This window comes from Sciurus carolinensis, chromosome 2 (genome assembly GCF_902686445.1).
Source record: "Sciurus carolinensis chromosome 2, mSciCar1.2, whole genome shotgun sequence".
NCBI lineage: Eukaryota > Metazoa > Chordata > Mammalia > Rodentia > Sciuridae > Sciurus > Sciurus carolinensis.
In genome coordinates this window covers 126,776,745-126,801,232 of record NC_062214.1, presented here as the reverse complement: position 1 = coordinate 126,801,232, position 24,488 = coordinate 126,776,745, and the positions used below count along the sequence as shown (strand labels likewise).

Genomic DNA, 24,488 nt, shown 5'->3' with positions numbered 1-24,488 from the left:
TATTAGACCTCTAGCAATGAAAGGAGGTGGGTTTCTGACTTAAAGGCATGAATACTACCTGCATTTCCACTTTGGGTATGTGCCTAAAAGAAATGGAAGCAGGAATTCAAACAGATGCATGTACATCAATGTCTATAGCAGCATTATTCACAATAGCCAAATGGTAAAAAAACAATCTAAATGTCCATCAATAGATGAATGGATATACAAAATTTGTTATGTGCATATGTGATTACATGGTACATATTGTTTTAAAAACTGTTCTTTTCACTTGATACATAATACACACTTTCATATTAAAAATATAGGTTTGCAGCATCACTTGGATGGCTGCAGAGTCTTTCATTACTAATTTATTCAATCTATTTTTCTATTACTGGATATTTAGGATTCCATTGTTTCGCCATTACAAATAATACACTTCAGTGTTTAGCATTATAACTAAATCTTTGCATTCATTATGTTCTTCTTCCCTGTTTAATTGTTTATAAAAGTAATACATGTTCAATGTGAAAAAATTCAAACACTAAGGAAAATAAAAATCCTCCATAATGGTCATTACTATCACCTCAATATCATTAGGTTTACAATTGGGTTTTTTTTTTTCTTCTTTTTTTGGAACTGGGGATTGAACCCAAAGGTGCTCAACCACAGAGGCACATCCCCAGCCCTTTTTTATATTTTATTTAGAGATAGGATCTCAATAACTTCTTAGGGCTGCACTAAGTTGCTGACACAGGCTTTGAACTTATGATCCTCCTGCCGCTGGGATTACAGGTGTGTGCCACCTGCCCAGATATAATTGGGATACCTTAATAAACAATGGGTGAAAATTAGGACTAGAATATGCAAGATCACACACCTGCCTCCTACTCTCCCAACCCCACAACAACCAGAGAGAGAGAACCAGAGCTCCTACTAGGGATGGGCTAAAGGTATTCAAAAATAATTAAGAGCAGATTTCATTACAATTAGGAATGAGAGACACCCAAACAGACTCCAAAAGTCTGGGACAACCAGGATCAGGGACACCAGGCCTCAGGAAAGGCCAAAACTCTACAATCTAGGAATCAATTCTTCCTAGGTCTACCACCCTTTTGCTATCCCCCTCCCCACCCCTGAGGCTCCTTGGAAACTAGAAGTCTTAGATACTTATTCTTGGTTCTTCTCTCTGCCCCTCTTTCTTTTAAAGGGACTCAGTTTATTTTGAGTCAAAAAGTAGTACAGGCTCTGACACCATTCCCAACCCTATCTATGCTTCATAGTGTCTTATCCCTGTTCTTAGGGTCTTCTCCCAATCTGTGGGGAGTGGGGGAGCCATTAAAACGTTCACCCTTCTAACTCCTTTCTTCTTGCTCCCTTCAAATGGAAGTATTAAGCCCAGGGTCTTCTCCCCTAAAGAGAATCACAAATGGAGTAGTTGCCCTTTCTGATAGTTTTTAGTTCCTCATTCTAGGCTTTTCTGGGTAGTCTGCACTTCTTGTCTTCTTGGATTCTGTGGGAGACTATCACATGTCTATAATTAAGCCTACTTTAGATGGAGTTATATGGATGAGGGCCCCTAAATCACAAAGAAACCCAATCTCCTCTCTCTCCAACCCCCATGAGTATGAAGTTCCATCTGAGGTGAGAAGCATTTTTAGGAAATCTCACATGTTTTGATTGTTCCTTTATTCAGTCACTTCAGAAAATATTATTAGGACTTACCACGTAGTGACTTTTTAGGAGACTACAGTCTTAAAATTTCTAAATAGCCCCATAATAGTATGAACCAACCCTACCAGAATCCACAGATCCTGGAGTTCTATTATAGTGGGAACCACGGTTAACAGCTGATCGCTTCTGTTCCCACCATTAGAGCTCATGAAACACTGAACAGAATGGAAAGCATACACCAAAGTGAGTACCTTTTAGAGACAACTGAAAACCCATGGGGTTGGGTCTCCCTGTGAAGGACTGAGTATCTAGAGCTGACTCTGTCTAGTTCCCACAACCTGCAGCCATGGTCAGTCAGGTCTCGGGGAGATAAAATATGAACACCTTTTGTCTATCCTAAATCCTTAAGTCTCAACACTTTGAGTTTTCAAAGGCCCTATCCAGAGTATATACTCGTCAAGAACAGGAATTAATCAGGGTATCTGCATAGAAGAATTATGTGAAGAAGAGGTCATGAAGCTCTAAAATACCTACTGCCATATACACCACAATGTCAGCAACTCTTTTGCTGAGCCAACACACCTAACCTGATCACAACACCCTGAGAGAAGGTCTTGGGTTCTTCCAGCTCCAGGAGCTCCTGATTACTGGACAGAAAGTCCCTATCAATGCAGGGCTTGCCTCAGCAAAAGCAGCTATCAGGGACAGGGCAGGAATACAAGTAGCATCCCTTCATTGTGCTGTTGGATGTTTTACACCTTCCCCTGTCAGTTTCACGATCAGAGGAATGGAATGGCCCTGCAGCCTATGTGAAAGTAGGATAATTTGAGCCAGGCTCTAAGTCTCATATGTACTTGGACAAGGTATTTAAACTATCAGAGCCCCCATCTCCTTGTGGATAAAAATGTAGGAAAAAGCAGTACCTATCCCCTTAAGGTTGATGTGAGATTAAATAAATCAATACGTGGCCCGGGCACATGGTAAGCTTCATCTTACCCATGATCTTGGGTCTACAACCAAAAAACCCTTCTTACCAACTACTCCTTACCCCAGTCCTGGCAGATGGTTGAGCTGGGAATTCCCTTGGAGAAAGGAGAGGAATGGCTGTAGGAGTAGGTTGATTGTAGTTGCCTGGAAGATGAGGACTCCTTCCTGTGGCACCTCTAGTGCCCACCTACACCTAATCTGGCTGCGGAACCAACAGGTGCACAGGAAACACTAGACACAAGAAAAAGGCAGTAGTCTGTTCTGCCCCACCCCCGGGGTGGGGCGACTGAAGAGCTGCTGACTGGGGAAGGAAGGAAGTTGGGCAGTCACTCCAACAAGCGGGAACGACCCGGGAAGCGGAATCCGTGCCTCGAACCTAGAGACTGACCTCTGTTCAGACCCCATCCTCATCTCTGCTTAAAACCCTAGCCCCAGAAGTCACTCCATCGGTGCAGTTTACAACTTCCAGAAGTCCCTAGCACCTTGCAGTGCGATGTCTTGCGTCAAGCTTTGGTGAGTGGGATTGGGATGTTGCCCCGCAGCCTCTAAGATTCCCACGCAGGACACGCTTAGAGAATGCCTTTGCTCCGGGTGCCACAGTCAGGGACTGACTGGGCGGGCGGAGGACGTTGGAGATTGTTCTCACCACCCCCAGTGACCGGGATCAGGGTAGCATCGCGGTCGTGAGGCATGGCTAGCTAGAGAACAAGACCCCTCTCTCAGGCCCAACGGAGCGTCCGCTTCTGTGCTGCCTCTCGAGGAATTGATAAATCCCGAGTATGTCGGCGAAGGCGGTTTCGGCACGGTGTTCCGGGCACAACATAGGACGTGGGGCTATGATGTGGCAGTCAAGATCGTGAACTCGTGAGTGACCCCAGCGACGGGCTGGCGAAGGTTTGACCTAGGAGGCGGGACCACTGTGGCAACCCGGCCTGAATGGGGAAGTGAGGGAGATCTTCCCAGGACCCAAACGCGACCGCAGCTCTCTCTCTCCGGAGTGTAGGGAGGCGATATCCAGGGAGGTGAAAGCCATGGCAAGTCTTTGTAATCAGTACGTGTTGCTCCTGCTGGGGGTCACCGAGAACCTGGAGTGGGGCTACGTGTCCGGACCGGCTCTGGTGACCCAATTCATGGAGAATGGCTCCCTGTCTGGGCTATTGCAGCCAGAGTGCCCTCGACCCTGGCCACTCCTCTGCCGCCTGATGCAGGAAGTGGTGCTGGGGATGTGTTATCTGCACAGCCTGAACCCGGTACTCCTGCACCGGGACCTCAAGCCCTCCAACATCCTGCTGGACCCAGAGCTGCATGTCAAGGTCAGCCCAGTCCAACCTTAGGACAATGTGGGGTTCCAGAGCTGTTCCAACCCCATGCACTGGGTTCAGGACCTATGGCAGCCCCGTCTATTGAATACTCTCATCCTCTCCCCCTGAACACAGGACTGCCCAGGGGGGCTTAAGCCAGGAGTTTAAGTTCCTTCCATATCAAGTGATAAAGGCTCCGACCCACCTGGTCAATTCCACAGGCCCACCTGACCAGTCCCTCCTAAGAGCCATGGCAAACCTAGCCCCATAGACTCAAACCCATATATAGAGGACATAAATCTCCTACCCAAGGCCCCCTGACTCTGCTTTTCCTCTGACCCATCCTACCCCTTTTACAAAGCTGGACCTATACCTTCTCGGGGCTGGGGACAGAGGATTCCGGAGACTGTCCAATTCACTCCATCCAATACTTTCTCCTTCCCTTTCTTTGCAGTTGGCAGATTTTGGCCTGTCCACATTTCAGGGAGGATCACAATTAGGGGCAGGGTCCAAGGAACCTGGGGGTACCCTGGCATACTTGGCCCCAGAACTGCTTGCTAATGTAAACCAGAAGGCCTCCATGGCCAGTGATGTCTACAGGTAAGGCATCCAATTCAAGCACATATCCCAGATTTTTACCTCTGGGTTCTTCTGGGGGTGGTGTATTGGAGAGGAGTCTTGCCAGTAGTTGGCCAGGCTTCCACCTTGTGTCTCCTGCAGCTTTGGAATCCTCATGTGGGCAATGCTAGCTGGAAGAGAAGCTGAATGTAAGATTAGGCAGCCCCAGGTGCCTCCTGGAAACCCAAGCTCTCCCTTTCCTGCTCAAACTGCTTCTACCCTCCTCACCTCCCACTTGGGCAACACTCCCTGACCCTGCCCATGATAGAGCAGGTTTCGCCTCACACCCTGAATGCTTTTCTTATCACCACCCCCATCCCACCCCAGTTGCAGGCAAGATATCTCTGCTGCAAGGAGTAGTATGTGAGGGACAGATCCGACCACCATTGACTGAAGTACCTCTGCCCAGCCCTGAGACTCCTGGCTTGGAAGGCCTGAAGGAATTAATGCAGCGCTGCTGGAGCTCTGAGCCCAAGGACAGACCCTCTTTCCAGGGTAAGCTGGCCATTTCATTGGCAACTGGGGTAACTTTGGGTCTGTCTGCAGGGGACTTGTCCCAGGGAAGGAAATTCTGCTTACTTGCAACCCTTTCTGCTGTCTTTCAGATTGTCGACCAAACACCAATAAAGCTGTCCTCCTAGTCCAGGGAGAGATGGATGCTGCTGTCTCCAACGTGAGTGATCAACATCAACTCTCAGTCAGGAGTTGGTCAAGGATGGCACATGTGCCTCTCTTGGTCATCTATTGACTCCCCACTGGCCACTGTTCTCTCATCCCCACCTTCCCACCCTACCCCTGAGTTCTCAGGCAGCAGACTATGGACCAAGCAACTACTTCTTCAGGCTTTCTCAGGCTCTGCCAACTCAAGTTCTTCCTGCCCCTACAGGTGAAGACATTTCTGTCTAAGCACAGGAGCAACTACAAGAGGTTGTCTGCCCCAGAAACAAGTCAAAGAGGTATGGAAATGGATGGCCCTGCGGGAACCACAGGAAGCCAGTTCTCTTGTACTGGTTCCACAGTTTCTGAGATGTTGAACAAGATGAAGCTGGAGGAGTCCCCTAGCTCAGTCCCTGAGAAATGCATTAGCCTCCCTGAGGGAAGCAGGAACAGGAAGAGCAGATTCGGCATGACAGGACAGCAAGAACATCTTCAGATCCAATGGCTCAAACTCCACAAACACCAGAGACCTCACCTTTCAGAAACCAAATGTGCAACCCCACTAGGATTCCAGGTCCTGAACCACAAGGGAATCAGGTGAGATAGCAGGACTAAGGGATGCTCTAGTACTCCTGTGAATTCTGTTCCCTTAATAGGGAAACTTAGGACTGCAGGGGTATGCAGTGGGAGAACCAGAGCCCAGGACAGAAAGCCTGAGAACTCTGTGTTATTTTTAGGGAGCTGAGACATATGGTGCTACCAGATCCTCCAGGGCTCCAAAGCCAAATCCAATAACAGGTACCCATTCCCCACCCCCTCTTTTCCCCTACTCAATTTTTACACCACCTTCTTCCTCAACACTTACATGTACATCCAGAGCATTTTTAGGGTTGGGAGAAAGAGCTAGAGATCATCTAACACAATCTTTTCATTTCATAAATGAAGAAACTAACATCCACTAGGAGAGAAACCTGCTGAGGTCACACAACAAAGCCTGGACTTGCCCCTAGGTCTTCTGACTTTCCCCAGCACCAACGCTGAAAGCCCTAAATTCTGCTGTTGATATGGCAGTACAGCAGAACTCCCAGCAAAAACACCCAAATATCAGTTATTATTTTCTTGAGCTTCTGCAAAATCAATTCCAGAGAGGCAGCCTGAGAGGAAGGCACACCTTGACACTACTGGCCGGCTCATACTCCGAGCTTGCATTTCCCCAGGCTGAACACAAGGTGCCGCTGCCCCTCTACCCCAATGCTCCTATTAACTTCATGTTTCCACCCACTACCACCTTTCTCTTAAAGGACCACCGTCTATTACCTTAGACAATTGCTTTGCTGTGCAGATTGGAAACTACAATTCCTTGATTGTACAAGAGAGAACTACATTGCCTAAGCAGGGCCCAACAACCTTCAGCATGGGTAGGGGCTGGACCACCCCCCCCAACAAATAGGTTCAAAAGAAGGTTTGCCAAAACCTGAAGACTGGAGTGGGCCATGGGACCAGTATCACAATGAGAATTAAAGCACCAGATTCTAAGCTGCCAGCAGGGGCTGAGGCAACCAGTGTCACCCCTTAGTCCAGCCTGTGCCCAAACCAACTTTGTGATCTGCTTCCGAAGAAGTCAATAAATGTAATGGGATATAAGCCAAGCCAGATGAGGGAGTCTGAGGTGTAGTTGTCCACTGTTATGGGCAGGAGGGACAGGGATGGGGGCAGGGCAGGAGCTGGCAACCAGGGGGAGGGAGGTGCTGCAGTTGGCTTGACCAAAGCAGGAAGGAGGATAATGGGGGTTGGGGATGGGCAACCTTGTGACACACAAGGTCAGGGTACAGCCAGTGGCAGGAAGGAATCCGAGGCCTGACTGCCCTGGTGCTGGTATTTCAGGGTGGGGTTCTTCCTCTAGAGCTCAGCATTGACCCCACCCTAAACCCTTTTCTTCTGGACTTCAGAGACTCAAATTTGGGGCCCTGAGGGAAGGGGTGTTTCTGGAAAATCAAAGATGCCAGCCCTTCTCTTACCCTACTGGAATCCCCTCAGGCCCTTTTGGGCACCCCCTTACTATCACTGTCACACACACACACCACCACCACCACCACAGTGACTCACAAACACCTTGCTTCCTAAGCTTCTCAGTTGGGTCTGGAAATGGAAATCTATAGCTCACAAAGCTCCACACAACTTGCCCCCTCCTGGAGATAGAGATGGTGGGAATAGGGACAATTCAGATTCTGCCACAACTGCTGCCACGGAGGCCAGAAGTGGAGAGGAGTGGGTGCCCCTATTCTGACTTAGATCCCAGCCCCCCGATCTGGCGCGCCAGGACTCACGCTCTTCCTTACATTCTCTCCAGGTTCACTCTAGCCTTCCTTGGTCTCCCCCACATCCAAACGTTCAGCCCCATTTTGACACATCCCATCAAGCCGAGCCCACCGTCTCTACCACCGTCCACATTCCCTTTTCTTAGTCGGCCGCGGGCTGAAGGCGATGGTTAGGAGACACAATCCGACTGGAGAGGAAGCCAGGGGAGTCCAGCTCCGGCACGGGAAGGGGCCGGGCTGTCCTGTCGGGGAAGTGGGAGGGGGCCGTGGCGCCGAGAGGGAAGCGCCTGTCGCCCCAGGCTCTGAGCCATTAGTGTAGCGCTGATCCTGACTCAACAACCAGCTCCCCAGCTGCGGGAGCGTGGCGCGCAGTGAGTTCGGGGTGCAAGTGGGAACCCAAAGCCCTTCAGCGTCAACTCTAAGTCCTGTCTCCTCCCCTGTGATGAAACTTTGCTAAGGCACCTCCATAGTTTGGGTTTGTGGGAGAGGCTGGGGAGAACTGGGAATCCGGTCACCGCCAGCTGGGAGCCAGTTGGGGACTGACTAGGAGACCCAGGGAGCGCCTGTAACCAGACCCGGATTGCCTCAAGGTTGGGGGCGCGGAGGGAACGGGCGTGGGGCAGGTGAGAAAGACACCGTGGAGCCCGCTGAGCTCTGGAAGTAATCTAGCGAGCGGACCACCCCAGGCCTTGGGCTCCCGGCAGGGATACCATGGCGCGCCTCTTCAGCTCCCGGCCGCCCCCCAGCGAAGACCTCTTCTATGAGACCTACTACAGCCTAAGCCAGCAGTACCCGCTGCTGCTGCTGCTGCTGGTGATCGTCCTGTGTACGCTAGTGGCGCTGCTCATCGTCGCCTGGGCCAGCGGCAGGGTGAGATGGGCCTCTGGTTCTGGGGCATGCTCTAGAGCCATGACTCTGCTGTAGCCAGGGGAAGGGTCGCTGCCTAGTGAATATTTGGGGAGTTTGGATTTGTGGAATCTTCTTTTAAATGTTCTCTTTGCTGGGAGTGGGAAAAGAAGCATTGAACCTTGTTATGAACTCTGGTGACCCTAAGCAAGTCACAACGCCCTCTTTGCCTTGGTCTCTGAGTCTGCCCAGGAAGGCAACTGAGTCCTGGATACTTCTCATTTCACTCTAACAGAATTCTAACAGACCTTATGAGATTCCGTGGTCTGCTGGTTCTAGAATAATCCAACACCAGGTTTTTCAGTTTTCCACTAATTCTACTCAAGGCCCTGCAGGAAATAGATTCCTGGTTTTCTTTCCTTCATTGGGAATGTGGGACAGACTCCCAGAAAGCACCTCCATTCCACTCTTATTTAGTGCCCAAAGAAACCCATTTTCAGTTTTTCTTTGAGGAAGAAGGGGTCTTCAATTGCATTTCTGGAAATATCCTGATCCGGGTTTTCTTTTCACTCCTTGGAGGAAAGGTGGGAAAGTCACTGGGTGCAGCCAATTCACCCAGGTCCATCCCAAAGTCCGGAAAGAGGTGGGGACAAAAAGCGGGGACCGAGGTGGGACTACCGCGTCGGGGCTGGAGCAGGTGGCCTGTGGCCGCTAGGGAGGTGCGGGACCAAAGAGGGGCCCAGGCGCCCCCTGCTGCTTAAGTGCTGCTTCTCGCCAACCCCCAGGCTTCCAACCACTGACTCCGGGATTCTCCCGAACAAATTATTCTAATTCGGAGACTTTCTTTCCTTAGTGCCATTTTGTGAGTTAGGATCCTTCGCTTTTTTCCCGACGCCAGGCGGGTGCTACAATTCCCGTTTGAAAGATAAGAAACCTGAGGCGCGGAAAGTTCATGGATTCACAAACAGCCAATTTGGGGTGGGGAGCCTGTATTGGGTAGATGTTGCACGCTTGCCGCAGCATGCAAGCCAGATAATAGGTCGAATGATATGAAATTACCGACCCCTGTCGATAAAAACAACAGGATATCGACAATTTCTTAGGGTTCAACCTAACATGAATGGCAAGCACAGGTGTCATGCCTCTTTTTTGTACTTGGGTTTGAGGTAGTTTCAGAACTACCCTGAGGGGCTACCTATTCTTCCTCTATCTAGTTGGTTCCTTCTCACCTTTGAGAAGCTTTTCATTCCAGTCTTGCCTAATGAACTCTTTCCCCACAGGAGCTGACCTCAGATCCAAGCTTCTTGATCACTGTGCTGTGCGCTTTGGGTGGCTTCTCACTGTTGCTTGGCCTAGCTTCCCGGGAACAGCGACTGCAACGCTGGACACGTCCCCTGTCAGGCCTTGTGTGGGGTGCGCTGCTGGCTCTAGGCCATGGCTTTCTGTTCACTGGAGGCATAGTGAGCGCCTGGGACCAGGTGAGAGGGATGGCAGGCAAGTGATGGAAGACCACCCTGGCCTGGACCTGGCCCCCAGGCCTTGTGAAGCATAAGTAGACTTTCTTCCTTCCCCACCACACTCCAGGTGTCCTTTTTCCTCTTCATTATCTTTACCGTGTATGCCATGCTACCCTTGGGCATGAGGGATGCTGCTGCTGCTGGTCTTGTCTCTTCTCTCTTGCACCTGCTGGTCCTGGGACTGTACCTTGGGCAGCAGCCGGACTCCCAGCCTTCACTGCTACCACAGGTAAGAACACAAGCAGCACAGGCAGTGCCCCAGGCCAGCTCTGCTGCATTTGCTGAGCTATGACTCCAGAATAGGGTGCACCACTGAGTGCAAGATACAAACACAGACCTCCACCGTTTCTTGGTGGAGCTGATACACCAGTGCAGATACCTACTGATACCAGAAGAGGGCTCTGGACCCAAAGGGAAAAACCTCATGGCTCTTAAGAGTGTGGGGATAGGTGTAGATGATGGAACCATCACAGAAAATGTAAATCAGAACTTGAGTAGTTCCGTACAGCTAGTGTGGGCAGGGATGAGGATGGTAGAGTGGTAGTCCATATATGCAGAAGTTTCTAGACCTAAGAGACCATGATGGACCAACAGTCAAGAGTCTACAGCAGGTAACATAGGGAAAGTGAAATGGCCCTAGGGACCTCAGTGTGGCATCCCTTGTCCTGAGATGCTTAGATCACTAACTATAGAGCCCAGAAGGTCTTGGAGACCATTTCCAACTACAGACCCCCCAACTTCACCTGGGTCCTGCTCCCTCTGAGGCTGCTCCTCACCTACAGTTGGCAGCAAATGCAGTGTTCTTCCTGTGTGGGAATGTGGTGGGAGCATACCACAAGGCACTGATGGAGAGAGCATTGCGTGCCACATTCCGGGAGGCACTCAGTTCCCTGTATTCTCGCCGGAGGCTGGACACAGAGAAAAAGCACCAGGTCAGTTGGGCCTAGAAGGAGGGTTTGAACCTGTGCTCAGAGAAAAGAGTTGTTTAGATTACACAAGTGGGCTTCTTCACAAGCTAAGTGCTCATTTGATCTTCTGTGGTATTTCCTTTGTATAAAATGTGACTATTGCCTACCTTGGCAGATTGTTGCTAGATTCAAACAAGCTGAAACTTCAGAAAGTTATGAAGTAGAAATTCTGATTCACATGTTGGTACTGAGAGTTCAGTCCCTAAAGGTGATCAGTCAGGATGGGGTGCTGGAGCACGACTGTGTGCACTGTCAGGACCCTGGGGGAGCATCCTGGTAGAGGTAGAGCAGTATGTGGGCTTCTGGTAGACTTGGGGGCTGGGACTCCTGGTTTCAGGGTGTAGGAGGGTTGGTGCTCATAGTGTCCTCCTCCAGGAACACCTTCTCTTGTCCATCCTACCTGCCTACCTGGCCCGAGAAATGAAGGCAGAGATCATGGCACGGCTGCAGGCTGTACAGGGGTCACGACCAGAGAGCACCAACAATTTCCACAGCCTCTATGTCAAGAGGCACCAGGGAGTCAGGTATGAGGAAGGATGGCCAGAGGAGAGAGCCTGTGGGCGGAGGTCCTGGCCCCACTGATTCAGTCTACCCTGTGCAGTGTGCTGTATGCTGACATCGTGGGCTTCACGCGACTGGCCAGTGAGTGCTCCCCTAAAGAACTGGTGCTCATGCTCAACGAACTCTTTGGCAAGTTCGACCAGATCGCCAAGGTCAGAGGGGCCCTCCTTCCCCACCCAGAGATCCTTAAGTAGCCTATCCTGGGGAGCCCATTCCAAGGGAAGCTTCCGTCTTCTAAGATCCCAGTCCCATTTCAGAGCCCCAGATACTCCAGTGGAATTAGGAGACCCTCTCAGACATTCCTAGTCTGAGGTTGCTCACCATACACCTCAAACCTGAAGAGACCTCTCAACATCTCTCCAGATGTCCCAACCACAATGCCCCCAAATATGCTTAAAGCTCCAGCATAGGTATCTCTGCACTTTACACTCCAATCCCAAATGCCAGTAATCCCGGCTTCTCAGGGAGCTGTTGCAGAAGGATGGCAAGTTCAAGGCCAACATGGACAACTAAGCAAAACCCTGTGTCGAAAATTTTTAAAATAGCTAGGTGTAGTTGCACACACCTGTAATCCCAGCGACTTGGGTGGCTCAGACAGGAGGATCGAAAGTTCAAAGCCAGTCTCAGCAATTTAGCAAGGCCCTAAGCAACTTAGCAAGACCCTGTCTCAAAATTTTAGAAAGGGGGCAGTGGCTGGGGTTGTAGCTCAGTGGTAGAGCGCTCGCCTAGCACACGTGAGGTATTGGATTCGATCCTCAGCACTGCTTGAAAATAAATAAATAAAATAAAGGTATTGTGTCCATCTACAACTAAAGTATATATATTTTTTAATTAGAAAGGACTGGGGATGTGGCTCAGTGGTTAAGCACCCCCTCCATTTAATCCCTGGTACCTAAAAAATTCAAGTAAAATTTTAAAATGAAAAGGGCTGGGAATGTGCACCCCTGGGTTCAATTCCCAGTACTGGGGGGAGGGTGTATTTCTAAAAAAGAAAAAAAAAAACTAGGGAGATTTCAGGTCCTCTAAGTTGAGAGAAGTTGCAGGAGGAAGAGAAATTTCTGCCCTCTGAAACCTCAGCTCAGCACTTACTCAGACCCCAGGGATTCAACCTATTTTGGTACACCCCTTCAAGCTCTTCAATACTGAGACTGCTTCCATCCAAATCTAGTTACACCCGACACATGCCAAACTAGGGAGAACCAGAGGTACTCCAGACCTTGGGAATCCCTTCTTAAAAAAACATCCACAGGCAATACCTTATAGCCCCATATCAAATTAAGGGAGTCCCTAGATCTGACCTAGACACTCCCAACCTCGAAGGCTCTCGGGAATACCATACTCACTCCCTACTTTCCCCAACTCCCTCCAACCCCTCTGGCCTCTAATCAGGTTCCTCTACACACTCCCCCCCCACACACACTCCCAGGAACATGAATGCATGCGGATCAAGATCCTGGGGGACTGTTACTACTGTGTCTCTGGGCTGCCCCTCTCGCTGTCAGACCATGCCATCAACTGCGTGCGCATGGGACTGGACATGTGCCGGGCCATCAGGTCAGCATGGGCCAGTGGGCAAGAGGAATACCGAGGGATGGATGTGGGAGGGGACAGGCAGGGTGGTGGAGTCCTTCTTGAGAGGAAGAGGAATGTGGAATGGGCAGGGTTAAAGGCAGGACTCAGACTATACCACACACTCTGCTCAGGAAGCTGCGTGCAGCCACTGGTGTGGACATCAACATGCGTGTGGGCGTGCACTCAGGCAGCGTGCTCTGCGGAGTCATCGGGCTGCAGAAGTGGCAGTATGATGTCTGGTCCCATGATGTCACACTGGCCAACCACATGGAGGCTGGTGGTGTACCAGGGTGAGACCTGAGGCCCCAGCCAAACACAGCAAGAGTCCAGCCAGGCCTCCCACATGCTGCCACCCTTTTCATAGTTCCTTAAGATGAACATAACCCCATGTGGGGCTCAGGGAGATCCTGGGGCTTGGGGAGGTACCCATTGTAACCCAGGGCCTTTCTTGAATTCACCCTTGCAGAAATGATCTTTGAAAGAAATGGAAGGTTTGAGGCCCTCCTTGATGACTCCTACTACCCTTTCCTTCCAGACGAGTGCACATCACAGGGGCTACCCTGGCCCTGCTGGCAGGGGCTTATGCTGTGGAGGATGCAGCTGTGGAATCCCGGGATCCATACCTTAGGGAGCTAGGGGAGCCTACATACCTGGTCATTGATCCTCGGGTAAAAGACCAGCCTGAAGCCCATGGCCTGGACCATGCAAACCGCCTACAGGCAATAGGCCTGATCTCTTCTCCTATGCCAGGGATTGAGTTCCTGGGTCCTAGAGGGGGACAGGGACAAAAACCTCTAAGGGGAGCAGAGAGAAAAGGGAAAATGTCTGTGATCTTTACTCTCAGTCTTCATGTGCCCAGGCTGAGGAGGAAGATGAGAAGGGAACTGCAGGAGGCTTACTGTCCTCTCTGGAGGGTCACAAGATGCGCCCATCACTACTGATGACCCGTTATCTGGAGTCCTGGGGTGCAGCCAAACCTTTCGCCCACCTGAGCCACGTAGACAGCCCTGTGTCCACCTCTACCCTCTCCCGGTATGTGTACCTCCATTATGAGCCCCAGCACAACAACCCCCTCAAGCCCCACACATTGAGCACAACATTGTCCTCAAGCCCCACTCCCAGCATCCTCCACCACCCACCAGTGAGTCACTTGAAGATTTGTAATATCCCAAAGTCATGAACTGTATGATAGCCCCAGCCATTGGTCCAACCTGTCCTTGCACTTTTCTTCCATAGAAGAGCAAAGACTGCTGCCCTCTGAGCTCACCGCAGAGAAGTTGCAACATGTCCATTGCTCCTCAACCTCCCCTTGCCCTGACACCAAAAAGGAAGTACACTCTGCTTCCTCCTGTCTCATTCCGGTGCTACATACCCATCAGAGAAGGAAATGTCATTGCTTAACACAGTTCCTATAACTACATGCTCTCTTCTTCAATCCCTACTAGAATTGGGAAATGGGGCCAACTTGTTTTTGTTCCAACTCCCCAGAACTTGTACATGGATAAAATGAGGTGGAATTGAAAATCACACATAGCCTTGAATCAGGAAGTCACCATGAGCAGAAAGGATAGTGGGGGAGGAGAGGGAGTCACTCACCCTTGGTCTAGGTGCAGCTAGGGCAGGGCCAATAACAGACTGACCCCATCTGTAGCACCTGGAGATAACCAGTGATCCATATGCTGGTGGAGGAGCCTGGGTCTCCCCAGAGGCTGGCTCTTGGGGTTAATGCTGCATGATGAGCTGTCAGAACCCCCTCATACAGGGACCCAGGTCATGTTCCTAAAGGCATGCACCAGGGTAGAGTCACTGTCCTCTCAGCCTGCAGTCCCCCACCTTTCTCAGTCTTCCCCAAACCTGTTCAGCATTCCCATCAACTTTCTACAGATCTCCCTGGAATCTTCTCTGTTGGATAGACCTAGTTACATTTATGGGATGTCTTCAGAGTACCTTTTCTATATTCCATTCCTCCTCCTCTCCCATCCAGCAGGAAAGAAGTCCAAAGATCAATGAACACTAGGGAGAGAGGAAGCATTGGCAGCAGTGGTTCAGGGGAGGACTAATTCTTAGTCTTAGCATGGGGAAAGGAAGAGGTCAAAGGGTTAGGCTGGCAGAAGGCAGAGGAAGGAAGAATCCAAGGCCCCACTGACTATTGCAGGATGAGACCTCCAGGATAGGAGTGGAGTTGTGCAGGGGTTGCCACAAGCCCAGGGATTGCAAGATGACCTTGGGTGCAATTCCTGTGGTAGATCTACTGCCTCTCTCCTCTGTTGTGCAGACTGGGGTAGATCAGAGTGGAGGAGCAGGCACCCCTCTTCAAGGATATTTCCTAAGGCAGGACCTCACTAGCCCAAGAATTCCACTTCTCAGCCCCTGAAGTTCCAGGAACTCCATCAAATGTTAGAAATCCTTCTAGGCACAGTGACACATGCCTGTAATCCCAGAAGCTCAAGAGACTGAGACAGAGGATTGCAAGTTTGAGGCCAGACTGGGAACCTAGTGAGGCCCCGTCTCTAAATAAAAAAGAGTAGGAGATGTAGCTCAGTGGTAGAACCCTCCTGGGTTCAGCCCCCAATACTTCACACACACACACACACACACACACACACACACACACACACACGTTTGAAGTTCTGAGAGTCACTATCAGCCTGCTCTTAAACAAGGTGAAACGTTGGTTAAGTGTGGGGCAGTATTTGTATTTGTATGTACATCTTTGAATTCCCTCCAATTTGTGTGTGTGTGTGTGTGTGTGTGCACGCTGAGGATGGAACCAGGGCTTCATGCAGGCTAAGCAAGCACTCTACCACTGAGCTATACCCTAAAGCCCCCCTATACTTTTTGAGCACCTACTGTGTCAGGCACAGCCTAATTCTTGAGAAAATGAAAATAAACACTTTCCCTGCCTTTAAATAACTTATAGATATTGGAGAATAGGTAGGTAGTTTGAAAAAAGGTACAGATATCAATGCATAAATGGGCTCATACCTTCCACTTCCTCTCAATATCCCCACCTCCTCCCCCTGTCCCATAGACCATGTTTGGTTTGGGGGAAGATGTAACCAGGTGACCCTACTTCCTTCACATGAACCAAGGGAACAGGAAGGAATGGTCACTATACTGCTTGACTGGACTGTGGTCCATGGAACTTCACTCTCCCTGAGCAGTTGCTTTGCCTGCTCATTTCCTATTTCTGCATACACTGTGCGTTACTTTCAGTAGCTATAATCAGATTGATTTCCTTTCTTCTCTTTTCTTCTCCATTCCTTGTTATTGACCCCCATCACTTCTCAGCTCAGCCTGGCAGATCTCACAAAAGTTCAGAGAGTCAGCATATTCTGCATTGTCACTTCAATTTAAATTAACAAAGATTTTCTCACTCTTTTGGCATTCAGGTGTGATGGGAAAGTCCCTGCCTTGAATTTGTGAAGTCTTTAGGAAAGGTGAAACAGAATCAGTGCCCATCATGAACATAGAAGATAAAGGGTTGCTGGAGTTAAATGATGGAAACTATGAGGAAATAAAGAGTATAAGACCCTGGGGGTCTCTAGTCAGGAGAAAACTTTAAAGAATAAATGGTTTGAACTATTCCTTCAGAGCAGATGGGATGTGGTGGGGAAGAGAGAAGAATCAATAGAAACAGATGAAAAAAAACCAGATCAAATCCCTAAGATCAGTAACACACGAAGACATACAGTGCAGTTCATGATCTCCCTCACTGTGGAGGTAACACTTACCGCTCCCCCATGTTCTCCCAACAGGAGAAGGCCCTGGCTTCTTTCAGCCCCCAGTGGAGCCTGGACCGGTAAGGAGACCTGAGCCTCTTTGACAGTGGAACTGACTGGGTGACCTATCTCCATCCTCTCTGGGCCAGAGTTGGGGGTGGGCTGCTGTTTTTGCTCAGATACTTTTTTTTTTAAACTTTTTTTTTTTTTTTTAGTTGTTGATGGACCTTTTTTTTTAATGTTTATTTGTTTGTATGTGGTGCTAAGAATCAAACCCAGGGCCTCATACATGCTAGGCAAACGCTCTACCACTGAGCTACAACCCCAGTCCCTCTCAGATACTTTTGTGAATCCCCATGGTGATAGGCTTGTTTGTCACTGTGCAGGAGCCGGACCCTCCGGGGACTAGATGATGAGCTGGACACTGGGGATGCGAAGTTCTTTCAGGTCATCGAACAGCTCAACTCCCAGAAGTATGGAAAGCAAAGAGGACTTGGTGGGCTGCAGGCCCAGAGGTCGTATGGTGGAGGAGGGGTGATGTTCCCCTGAGGGCCTGGAGGGAAGTGAGGAATTGTCCTAGAGGGAAGACCCACCTGACCACCTCCTCCTGCCCTCTCCCTGCCCTGCTCTGCCTGGTCTTCTCTGGTGCTTACTGCCCCCCTGCCCTGCCTCCCACCAGACAGTGGAAACAGTCGAAGGACTTCAACCTGCTGACACTGTACTTCCGAGATAAGGAAATGGAGAAACAGGTGGGCTGGGGAGAGGGGCACCAAAGGATTTCCCAACTTTATTTCCTTGGTCCTTCAGAGGGGTCAGGACTTTTATCTCCCCTCCCTTCCCCAGTTCTGCTACGTCTTTGACCCTGGGGTGGGGATGAGGGCTTTTGCTGGTCTCATAAAGGAAAATCATCCTGTAGATTGGATTATTGAGTGGTGGTGGTGGGAGGGATGGGGACAGTTCCTTTAAGAACTGGCAGGGGCTACATGAAACTGAACTTGAGGGTAGAGCGATGAGCCTGGGGAACCCATTTACCTTCAAGGTGGTAGGCAACTGTCAATGCCCTGTCCCCACCTACCTCTTCCCTTACAGTATCGGCTGTCTGCCCTTCCTGCCTTCAAATACTATGTAGCCTGCACCTTTCTGGTTTTCCTGTCCAATTTCATCATCCAAATGCTGGTGACAAACAGGTGAGAGAGCACCAGGCAAGGGAGGCCCTGGCTTTCATACACTGACTTGCCCTTCCTGACCCCTGACCCAAATGTTCTTCCTTCACCCTCTTCCTTTAGCTTTAGGCACTCACTAAGGAAACACATGTTCTTGAGAACCAGTGACAACTACAGCCCTCATCTAAATATTATGAACCCAAGCACTTTCACCTGCTCGCCACTTTGGGTGCTAACAACATCCCCGTGAAAGCTGTTATATTCCCATCGATAAGTCCAAATCTCACAGCAAATGTGAATGAGTTTAGAAGCACACCCTCATTCCTAGTTCACTGCTAGGAGGAGTAAGGTCTTGTTCAAAACTCGCCAGAGCCAGATGCAGTGGGGCACATCTTTAATCCCAGCTATTTAGGAGACTGAGGAAAGAGGATTGCAAGTTCAAGGTCAGCCTGGGCAACTTAGTGAGAACCTGTCTCAAAATAAAAATTTTTATAACTTTATTTTATTTATTTATTTTTATGTGGTGCTGAGGATCGAGTGAAGTGCTCCACTGCTGAGCCACAGCCCCAGCCTTCAAAATAAAATTTTTGTAAAGGGCTAGGGATGTCACTTAATGGTAGAGCTCTTGCCTAGCGTGTACAAGGCCCTGGATTTAATCCCTAGCAATCACACTGCATGTGTGCACACACACACACTAAGACACACACACACACACACACACAGCCAGGGTAGAGAGCTTGGGCCCAGAGATTGGACTGATACAGCTTCAGCTACTCTTGTGAGCATCCCCTTTCAATGTTGTCCCTTCCTTATTGATTCCGTTCCACCCAAACACTGGCCTAGACCCTTCAGCTTCCTCAATATATCAGAACATAATGTCCTTTATCAGCCTGGACCACATCAAGTAAACTATATCCCCAGGAGTGCCTCTAACCCACCTCCCCCCACCATCTCCCAACCAGTTACCACAGCACCCACACAGCACAGAGAACCTATTCTGGCACTTCAAGGCCTCCCTCTTGTTTTCCCATAGGCCCCCTGCTCTGGCCATCACCTACAGTATCACCTTCCTCCTCTTCCTTCTCCTCCTCTTCGTCTGCTTCTCAGAATACCTGACGGTAAGGTGGACATGGGGTGGAAAGGGCAAGCTGAAGCCATGGCATGACCTGGCTTGAAGAATGTAACCCAGCCCAGTGCTTAAGACACCTGTGCTCCCTCCACAGAGGTGTGTCCAGAAAGGCCCCAAGATGCTGCAGTGGCTACCTGCACTTTCTAACCTGGTGACCACACGGCCTGGACTTCGAGTAGCCCTGGGCACTGCCACCATCCTGCTGGTCTTCACCATGGCCATCGCCAGCCTGGTGAGGGCAAAGGAAGCCCTATCCACCTCTATCAGGGACTGAAAGGGGATCCCTGGATCTGGGAGGGCAGCTGGACTAAGGCCAAGAGATGCTGAAAATGTAAAATTATAAAGAAAAATTACAGTATCCCACAACCTACCATCTGGGCATAATCTTGTTAATAACATGTTGATTGACATATTTCCTATCTTTTCCTATGTGGGTAGATATTTATTACTTAGTTTACCTGTCTGATTTTTACACAACTTATAACATCGTTCTGTTATAGAACACCCAGAAATTATCCCTGGAATACACCCAGAAATTATCCCCAGCCAAGTTACAGAAAAGGAAGCTAAGGCCCAGAGAGGTTAGGAAACTGGGAAGAGCTGAAAAGGTTCATCCATAGCAGACTGTACTCAAGACACCCTCCACACTCCCTCCCCCCAGTGAGAACCCAGGCTGAGGCTCATTGACCCACCAGAAATAGCAGAATCTGCCTTTTTGGGATTCTGGCCCTGACTCATCCCCAGATTGGCCAGAACTCAACTGAAGGCACCTTGTGCCCAAGGAGCTGCCTGCCCCCTTAGCTCCTCGTCTCCTTCTGCAGTTCTTCTTACCAGCATCATCAAACTGCCCTTTCTGGGCCCCTAATGTATCCTCCATGGCTTTCAACCTCTCTTGGGAGCTCCCAGGTTCCCTGCCTCTGATCAGCATCCCAGTGAGTATTCTGTACAGCCCTGTGTCTCCCTTCCTGGAGCCTTCCTCAGCAACCCCACCTCTAGAGTTGAGGCACACTCCTTACTATGGATTGGAACTGACATAAGTCATACCCAGTGTCTGTGTGGATGACATTCCTGTTCTCCAGATAGAACCTGGTCCTGGGAAAAATAGGACAGGAACCCTTGAGTATCCTATGGGACGTGCCCGCTCCTGACCACCTTGTCTGGCCCCACAGTACTCCATGCACTGCTGTGTGCTGGGTTTCCTCTCCTGCTCCCTCTTTCTGCACATGAGCTTTGAATTGAAGCTGCTGCTGCTCCTGCTGTGGCTGGCAGCCTCCTGCTCCCTCTTCCTGCACTCCCATGCCTGGATGTCTGACTGCCTCATCGCCCGTCTTTATGTTGGCCCCTTGGACTTCAGGTATGCATGGCCACTGGACAGAGGTGCTCAGGCCCTCAGGGATGGAGGTGGGAGAGGACACAGCAGAGCTGTCCTGGCCTCACTGAACTGAACCAACCACCCACAGTGCAAAGTAGGAGGGCGCTGAGGGTTACATGGGCAAGGGGAAAAGGGACAGGGAGGTGGCCATCAGGAAGGGACAAACAAGGGACAACCCTGATCTGTGGCCTCTTCAGCCTGGAATGCTGAAGGAACCCAAACTCATGGGAGCTATCTCCTTCTTCATCTTCTTCTTCACCCTCCTTGTCCTGGCTCGTCAGGTAAGTCACTTAGCTCAGCCCTACAGAGTCTGCCTGTGAATGGTGAGTCTGGGGTCCCCATATTGGTGACTTGTTCTCTCTCATCTCCAGGGTTGAGCCAAGAGGTGTCTCATTGGAAGCTTCTAAGTGAGGCTTCCTGCTCCCTTTCTTGCTCCTTCACTTCCCAAGGGGAGTGCCCTCAAGTTCTCTGGCACCTCTTTCCCCATCCCCAAATCTGGAAAAGACCTTATCTAGAAAAAATCCACTGCCACTTCCACATATCCTAATTTGAATCTAGTTTCCAGAATAGTCTCCAAGGAGAGCTGCACCTTAGCCTTATCTCTAAGCTGGGGGTTGGTATGTTTTTAGGTATCTTGGAATAGAGGTATGACACTTAGGAACTGGGGCTTCCCCTGCACTGTGTCTCCTCATGGTCCCTTGCTGACCCTCCCCAGAATGAGTATTACTGCCGCCTGGACTTCCTGTGGAAGAGAAAACTGAGAAAGGAGCGGGAAGAAACAGAGACAATGGAGAACCTGACCCGGCTGCTCTTGGAGAATGTGCTCCTGCACATGTGGCCCCCCCAGTTCATTGGTCAGAACCGGGCGCAATGAAGGTGACTCCTTATCCCTGGTTCCTGAGCCCCAGATGCCAAAGGGAGTATGTTTGGATGAAAGTCTGGGCCTTTGTTCCTCTCTGGGACTCTCCCACAGTCAATCAGACCATTCATCAAGCCCTGTCCCTGTCAGGCAGATGCCTCCATATCACACAGATTTTGAACTCTCTTTGGTGAGGACAGAATTTCTGTATTTCATGTTCTTATTTTGGGAGGATTGTCTCTTCCAACTCATAAACTACTCCATATGTTTCAGAAGTTAAGTCAAGTATTGATGTTAGTTGTCTGGAGGAGATAGTTTCCCCATCTCTAGCCTTAGTTTCTAATATGGTAGCCATTAGCCATATGTGGTCCTTAAAATTTAAATTTTAATTAATTAAAATTAAAATTCAGTTCCTCAGTCACACTAGCTACAGGTCAGGTGCTCCAACAGCCACATATAATTAGTGGCCACCATATTGGACAACACATCCTAGCAGAAATTCCTGGTTGGATGATGCTGCTCTAGATACTCAGAAATCTCACTACCATCAGACCATCAGAAACTCACTCACATTTTGCACCATCTTTTTTGTGCCACCATCACCTGACCCTCTTTACTATGGAAGTACTCTTGTATACTGGAGGAAGTTGAAAGAAACAGCTCAAGAGCTATTTCACAGCCTTATGTCCCTACCACCTACTCTCTGATCTCAAAACCAGAAGTAGTTCTACTTCTGGTTTCTTCTATTATGGGACACAGGAAATTTTGTGATCCTGTTTCTTCCTTCACATTGGCTATTAGAACACTCAGAACCAGGAATCTAAAATTAACAAGGACTTCGTGGCACCCATTTTGTGAACCAACCGCAGATCTGATTTCATTATCGTTCTACCCTGATTTTACCTTTATCTCACACTATTGATGCTTTGTGTTCTAGATTGTAGCTATTTTTGTAAGCTGATTTATCTGACTTAACACCTTTTAAGATAACACCAATAAGATGGGATATAAAAATAATTCCCACTGGCATGATCCCAAGTCTAATAGTCAGACCCTTCATATATGTAGCTGTGAGGTGATCCTGACCCCAAATCTCTGTCTTTCACTGGAATCATAACAACACCAAATCTTTGATGCCTGAGTCATATCCCTGGGGTAATCTGGCCCTACTCCTTTTCCTCCTTCCTAGCGCTTCTTACATAGGGGGACAAGGAGTGTGGCTATAGTGAGGAGGACCCCTTACAGACCCAGAAAGGGGAAGGACATGATGTACACCCCTTACCTCAGCCTCCTACTCCCTCCAGGACCTCTACCACCAATCCTATGAGTGTGTTTGTGTGCTCTTCGCTTCAGTCCCGGACTTCAAGGAGTTTTACTCAGAATCCAACATCAACCATGAGGGGCTAGAGTGTCTGCGGCTCCTCAATGAGATAATTGCTGATTTTGATGAGGTGACAACTCCAAGATTCCCCAGACCCCTGTGTCCTGGATTCTGGGATTTCCACTAATCCCTCCTTCTACTTTACCATGAGGCTTATTCCATCCACCACCCACAGCAATCCCTCTCTTCCTCTGATGCCCCATATCTACCCTCTCCAGCAAATTGCCTGCTATCCACTCTCCTCTTCCTGCCACCATTCCCTACTCCACAGCCTGGTCCTTTAGCCTTTAAAGAACTGAGGCTGAGCTTCTGGGAGAAGGGAGGGAGAAAATAAGAGAGACTGGAACAAGGCCTCCTCTCTATACAGCTGCTCTCCAAGCCCAAATTCAGTGGGGTGGAGAAGATCAAAACTATTGGCAGCACCTACATGGCAGCCACAGGCTTAAATGCCACCTCTGGACAAGAGGCACAACAGGTACAAACAAACCTTCCTTAACTACCAACCCTCCTCTGGGCTCTCACTGGTGGTCCCATAGTGGGACTATTCCTGTGCCCTTACTGGCCCATCCTGGTGGGTGGACCCATTGCCAGGATGCTGAGCGAAGCTGCAGCCACCTTGGCACCATGGTGGAATTTGCAGTGGCCCTGGGGTCTAAGCTGGACGTCATCAACAAGCATTCATTCAACAACTTCCGCCTGCGTGTGGGTGAGGGTCCCCGCTTGCTAGGGCAATGTGGTACCTCCTCACCTTGCCAAGTTCTCCCCACTCCAAGTCCTTTGTTAGCTGCACGGCCACTCATCCCTGACCCTCTCTCCAGACTCACTCCTATAGATGAGCAAAAAGCCGCTGGGCCAGGAGCTAAAAGGTTTGCCCTCTCCTTTCCCTCAGACCCAATCCTCCAGCTCCAGGGACTCCTCTTGTCCTTTAGGGGTCCCCAGGTCCTTCATTTTCCCCATAAGTTCCTTTAGTTTCCTCTTCCCTTCTCCCTCTTCAGAGTTCCCCCTATCAGGGTCCCTCTTTGCCATATTCCTTGTCAGGATTGAACCATGGACCCAGTAGTAGCAGGAGTGATTGGGGCTCAGAAGCCACAATATGACATCTGGGGCAACACAGTGAATGTGGCCAGCCGCATGGAGAGTACAGGAGTCCTCGGCAAAATCCAAGTGAGTGAGCCACATTGAAGGCATGTGGAAGAGGGATAAGGATAGGCACACCCCCATACTCCTTCATGCCCCCTCCAATTGCAGGTAACTGAGGAGACAGCCAGGGCCCTGCAATCCCTGGGTATACATGCTACAGCCGGGGTGTCATCAAGGTCAAAGGCAAAGGGCAGCTCTGCACCCTATTGCCTAAATACAGATTTGACACGAACTGGACCCCCTTCAACCACCCTGGGCTAAGACCCCTCATCCCCTCTAAGATCCTCAATAAAAAGACTCTGGAGGGCTGGGGTTGTAGCTCAGTGGTAGAACGCTGTCGGCATGTGTGAAGCACTGGGTTCAATTCTCAGCACCACATATGAATAAATAAAATAAAGGTCCATTGACAACTAGACAAAAGACTCTGGGATGTCTGAAGTCAATTGATGTCAGAAGGTTGATGTAGCTGGGAATCACCCTCAGTTTCTTCCTAGGTCTGAGTATGTATGCATGTGTGTGTGCACACATCTGAGCAAGTAGGAAGGGAATGATTGTTTTCACTAGCTCAGGAGAGGACTACTTTGGTTTTTCTGCCTACATCCTAAACCTGATTCCAATATTTTGTATACCTTGGGAGCTTAAAGAATTTTAGGCACATAATTCAAAACAAAGATATGTCCTTTTCTGCCCCTACTCACAAAATACTGGAAGGAATTTCCAG

General features: G+C 49.6%; 3 protein-coding genes across 4 annotated transcripts in view; 2 read left to right on the top strand and 1 right to left on the bottom strand.

Moving 5' to 3' along the window:
• Nfatc4 (nuclear factor of activated T cells 4) overlaps positions 1–7,688 on the bottom strand; it is a 28,051-nt gene extending 20,363 nt beyond the window's left edge. Inside the window, exons 1-3 of one of the 2 annotated variants that reach the window (XM_047539668.1) lie at positions 7,559–7,688; positions 5,142–5,199; positions 4,584–4,693 (exon numbers count right to left, since the gene is read on the bottom strand). The gene's annotated coding sequence lies outside the window, so the exon portion shown is untranslated. The remainder of the gene's footprint in view (positions 1–4,583; positions 4,694–5,141; positions 5,200–7,558) is intronic. The other variant, XM_047539667.1, reaches the window with a different exon arrangement.
• Positions 2,963–6,867, top strand: Ripk3 (receptor interacting serine/threonine kinase 3). The gene is given in 11 exon segments (XM_047539670.1): positions 2,963–3,156; positions 3,367–3,507; positions 3,647–3,956; positions 4,399–4,544; positions 4,665–4,711; positions 4,890–5,057; positions 5,168–5,235; positions 5,449–5,658; positions 5,661–5,816; positions 5,957–6,017; positions 6,521–6,867. Coding segments are annotated over 11 exon segments (1,476 nt in total). The 5' UTR covers positions 2,963–3,136; the 3' UTR covers positions 6,670–6,867.
• A 151-nt stretch (positions 7,689–7,839) lies between the features above and the next one.
• On the top strand, positions 7,840–24,172 carry Adcy4 (adenylate cyclase 4). The gene is given in 28 exon segments (XM_047542413.1): positions 7,840–8,407; positions 9,664–9,861; positions 9,968–10,129; positions 10,683–10,832; positions 11,244–11,392; positions 11,470–11,581; positions 12,856–12,983; positions 13,133–13,291; positions 13,537–13,669; positions 13,861–14,037; positions 16,763–16,803; positions 17,110–17,196; positions 17,403–17,472; positions 17,813–17,910; positions 18,920–19,004; positions 19,110–19,247; positions 19,837–19,947; positions 20,185–20,369; positions 20,584–20,668; positions 21,103–21,257; positions 22,547–22,697; positions 22,995–23,102; positions 23,219–23,333; positions 23,666–23,679; positions 23,681–23,791; positions 23,876–23,906; positions 23,909–23,970; positions 23,972–24,172. Coding segments are annotated over 28 exon segments (3,231 nt in total). The 5' UTR covers positions 7,840–8,248; the 3' UTR covers positions 24,029–24,172.
• The last annotated feature ends 316 nt before the right edge of the window (positions 24,173–24,488 follow it).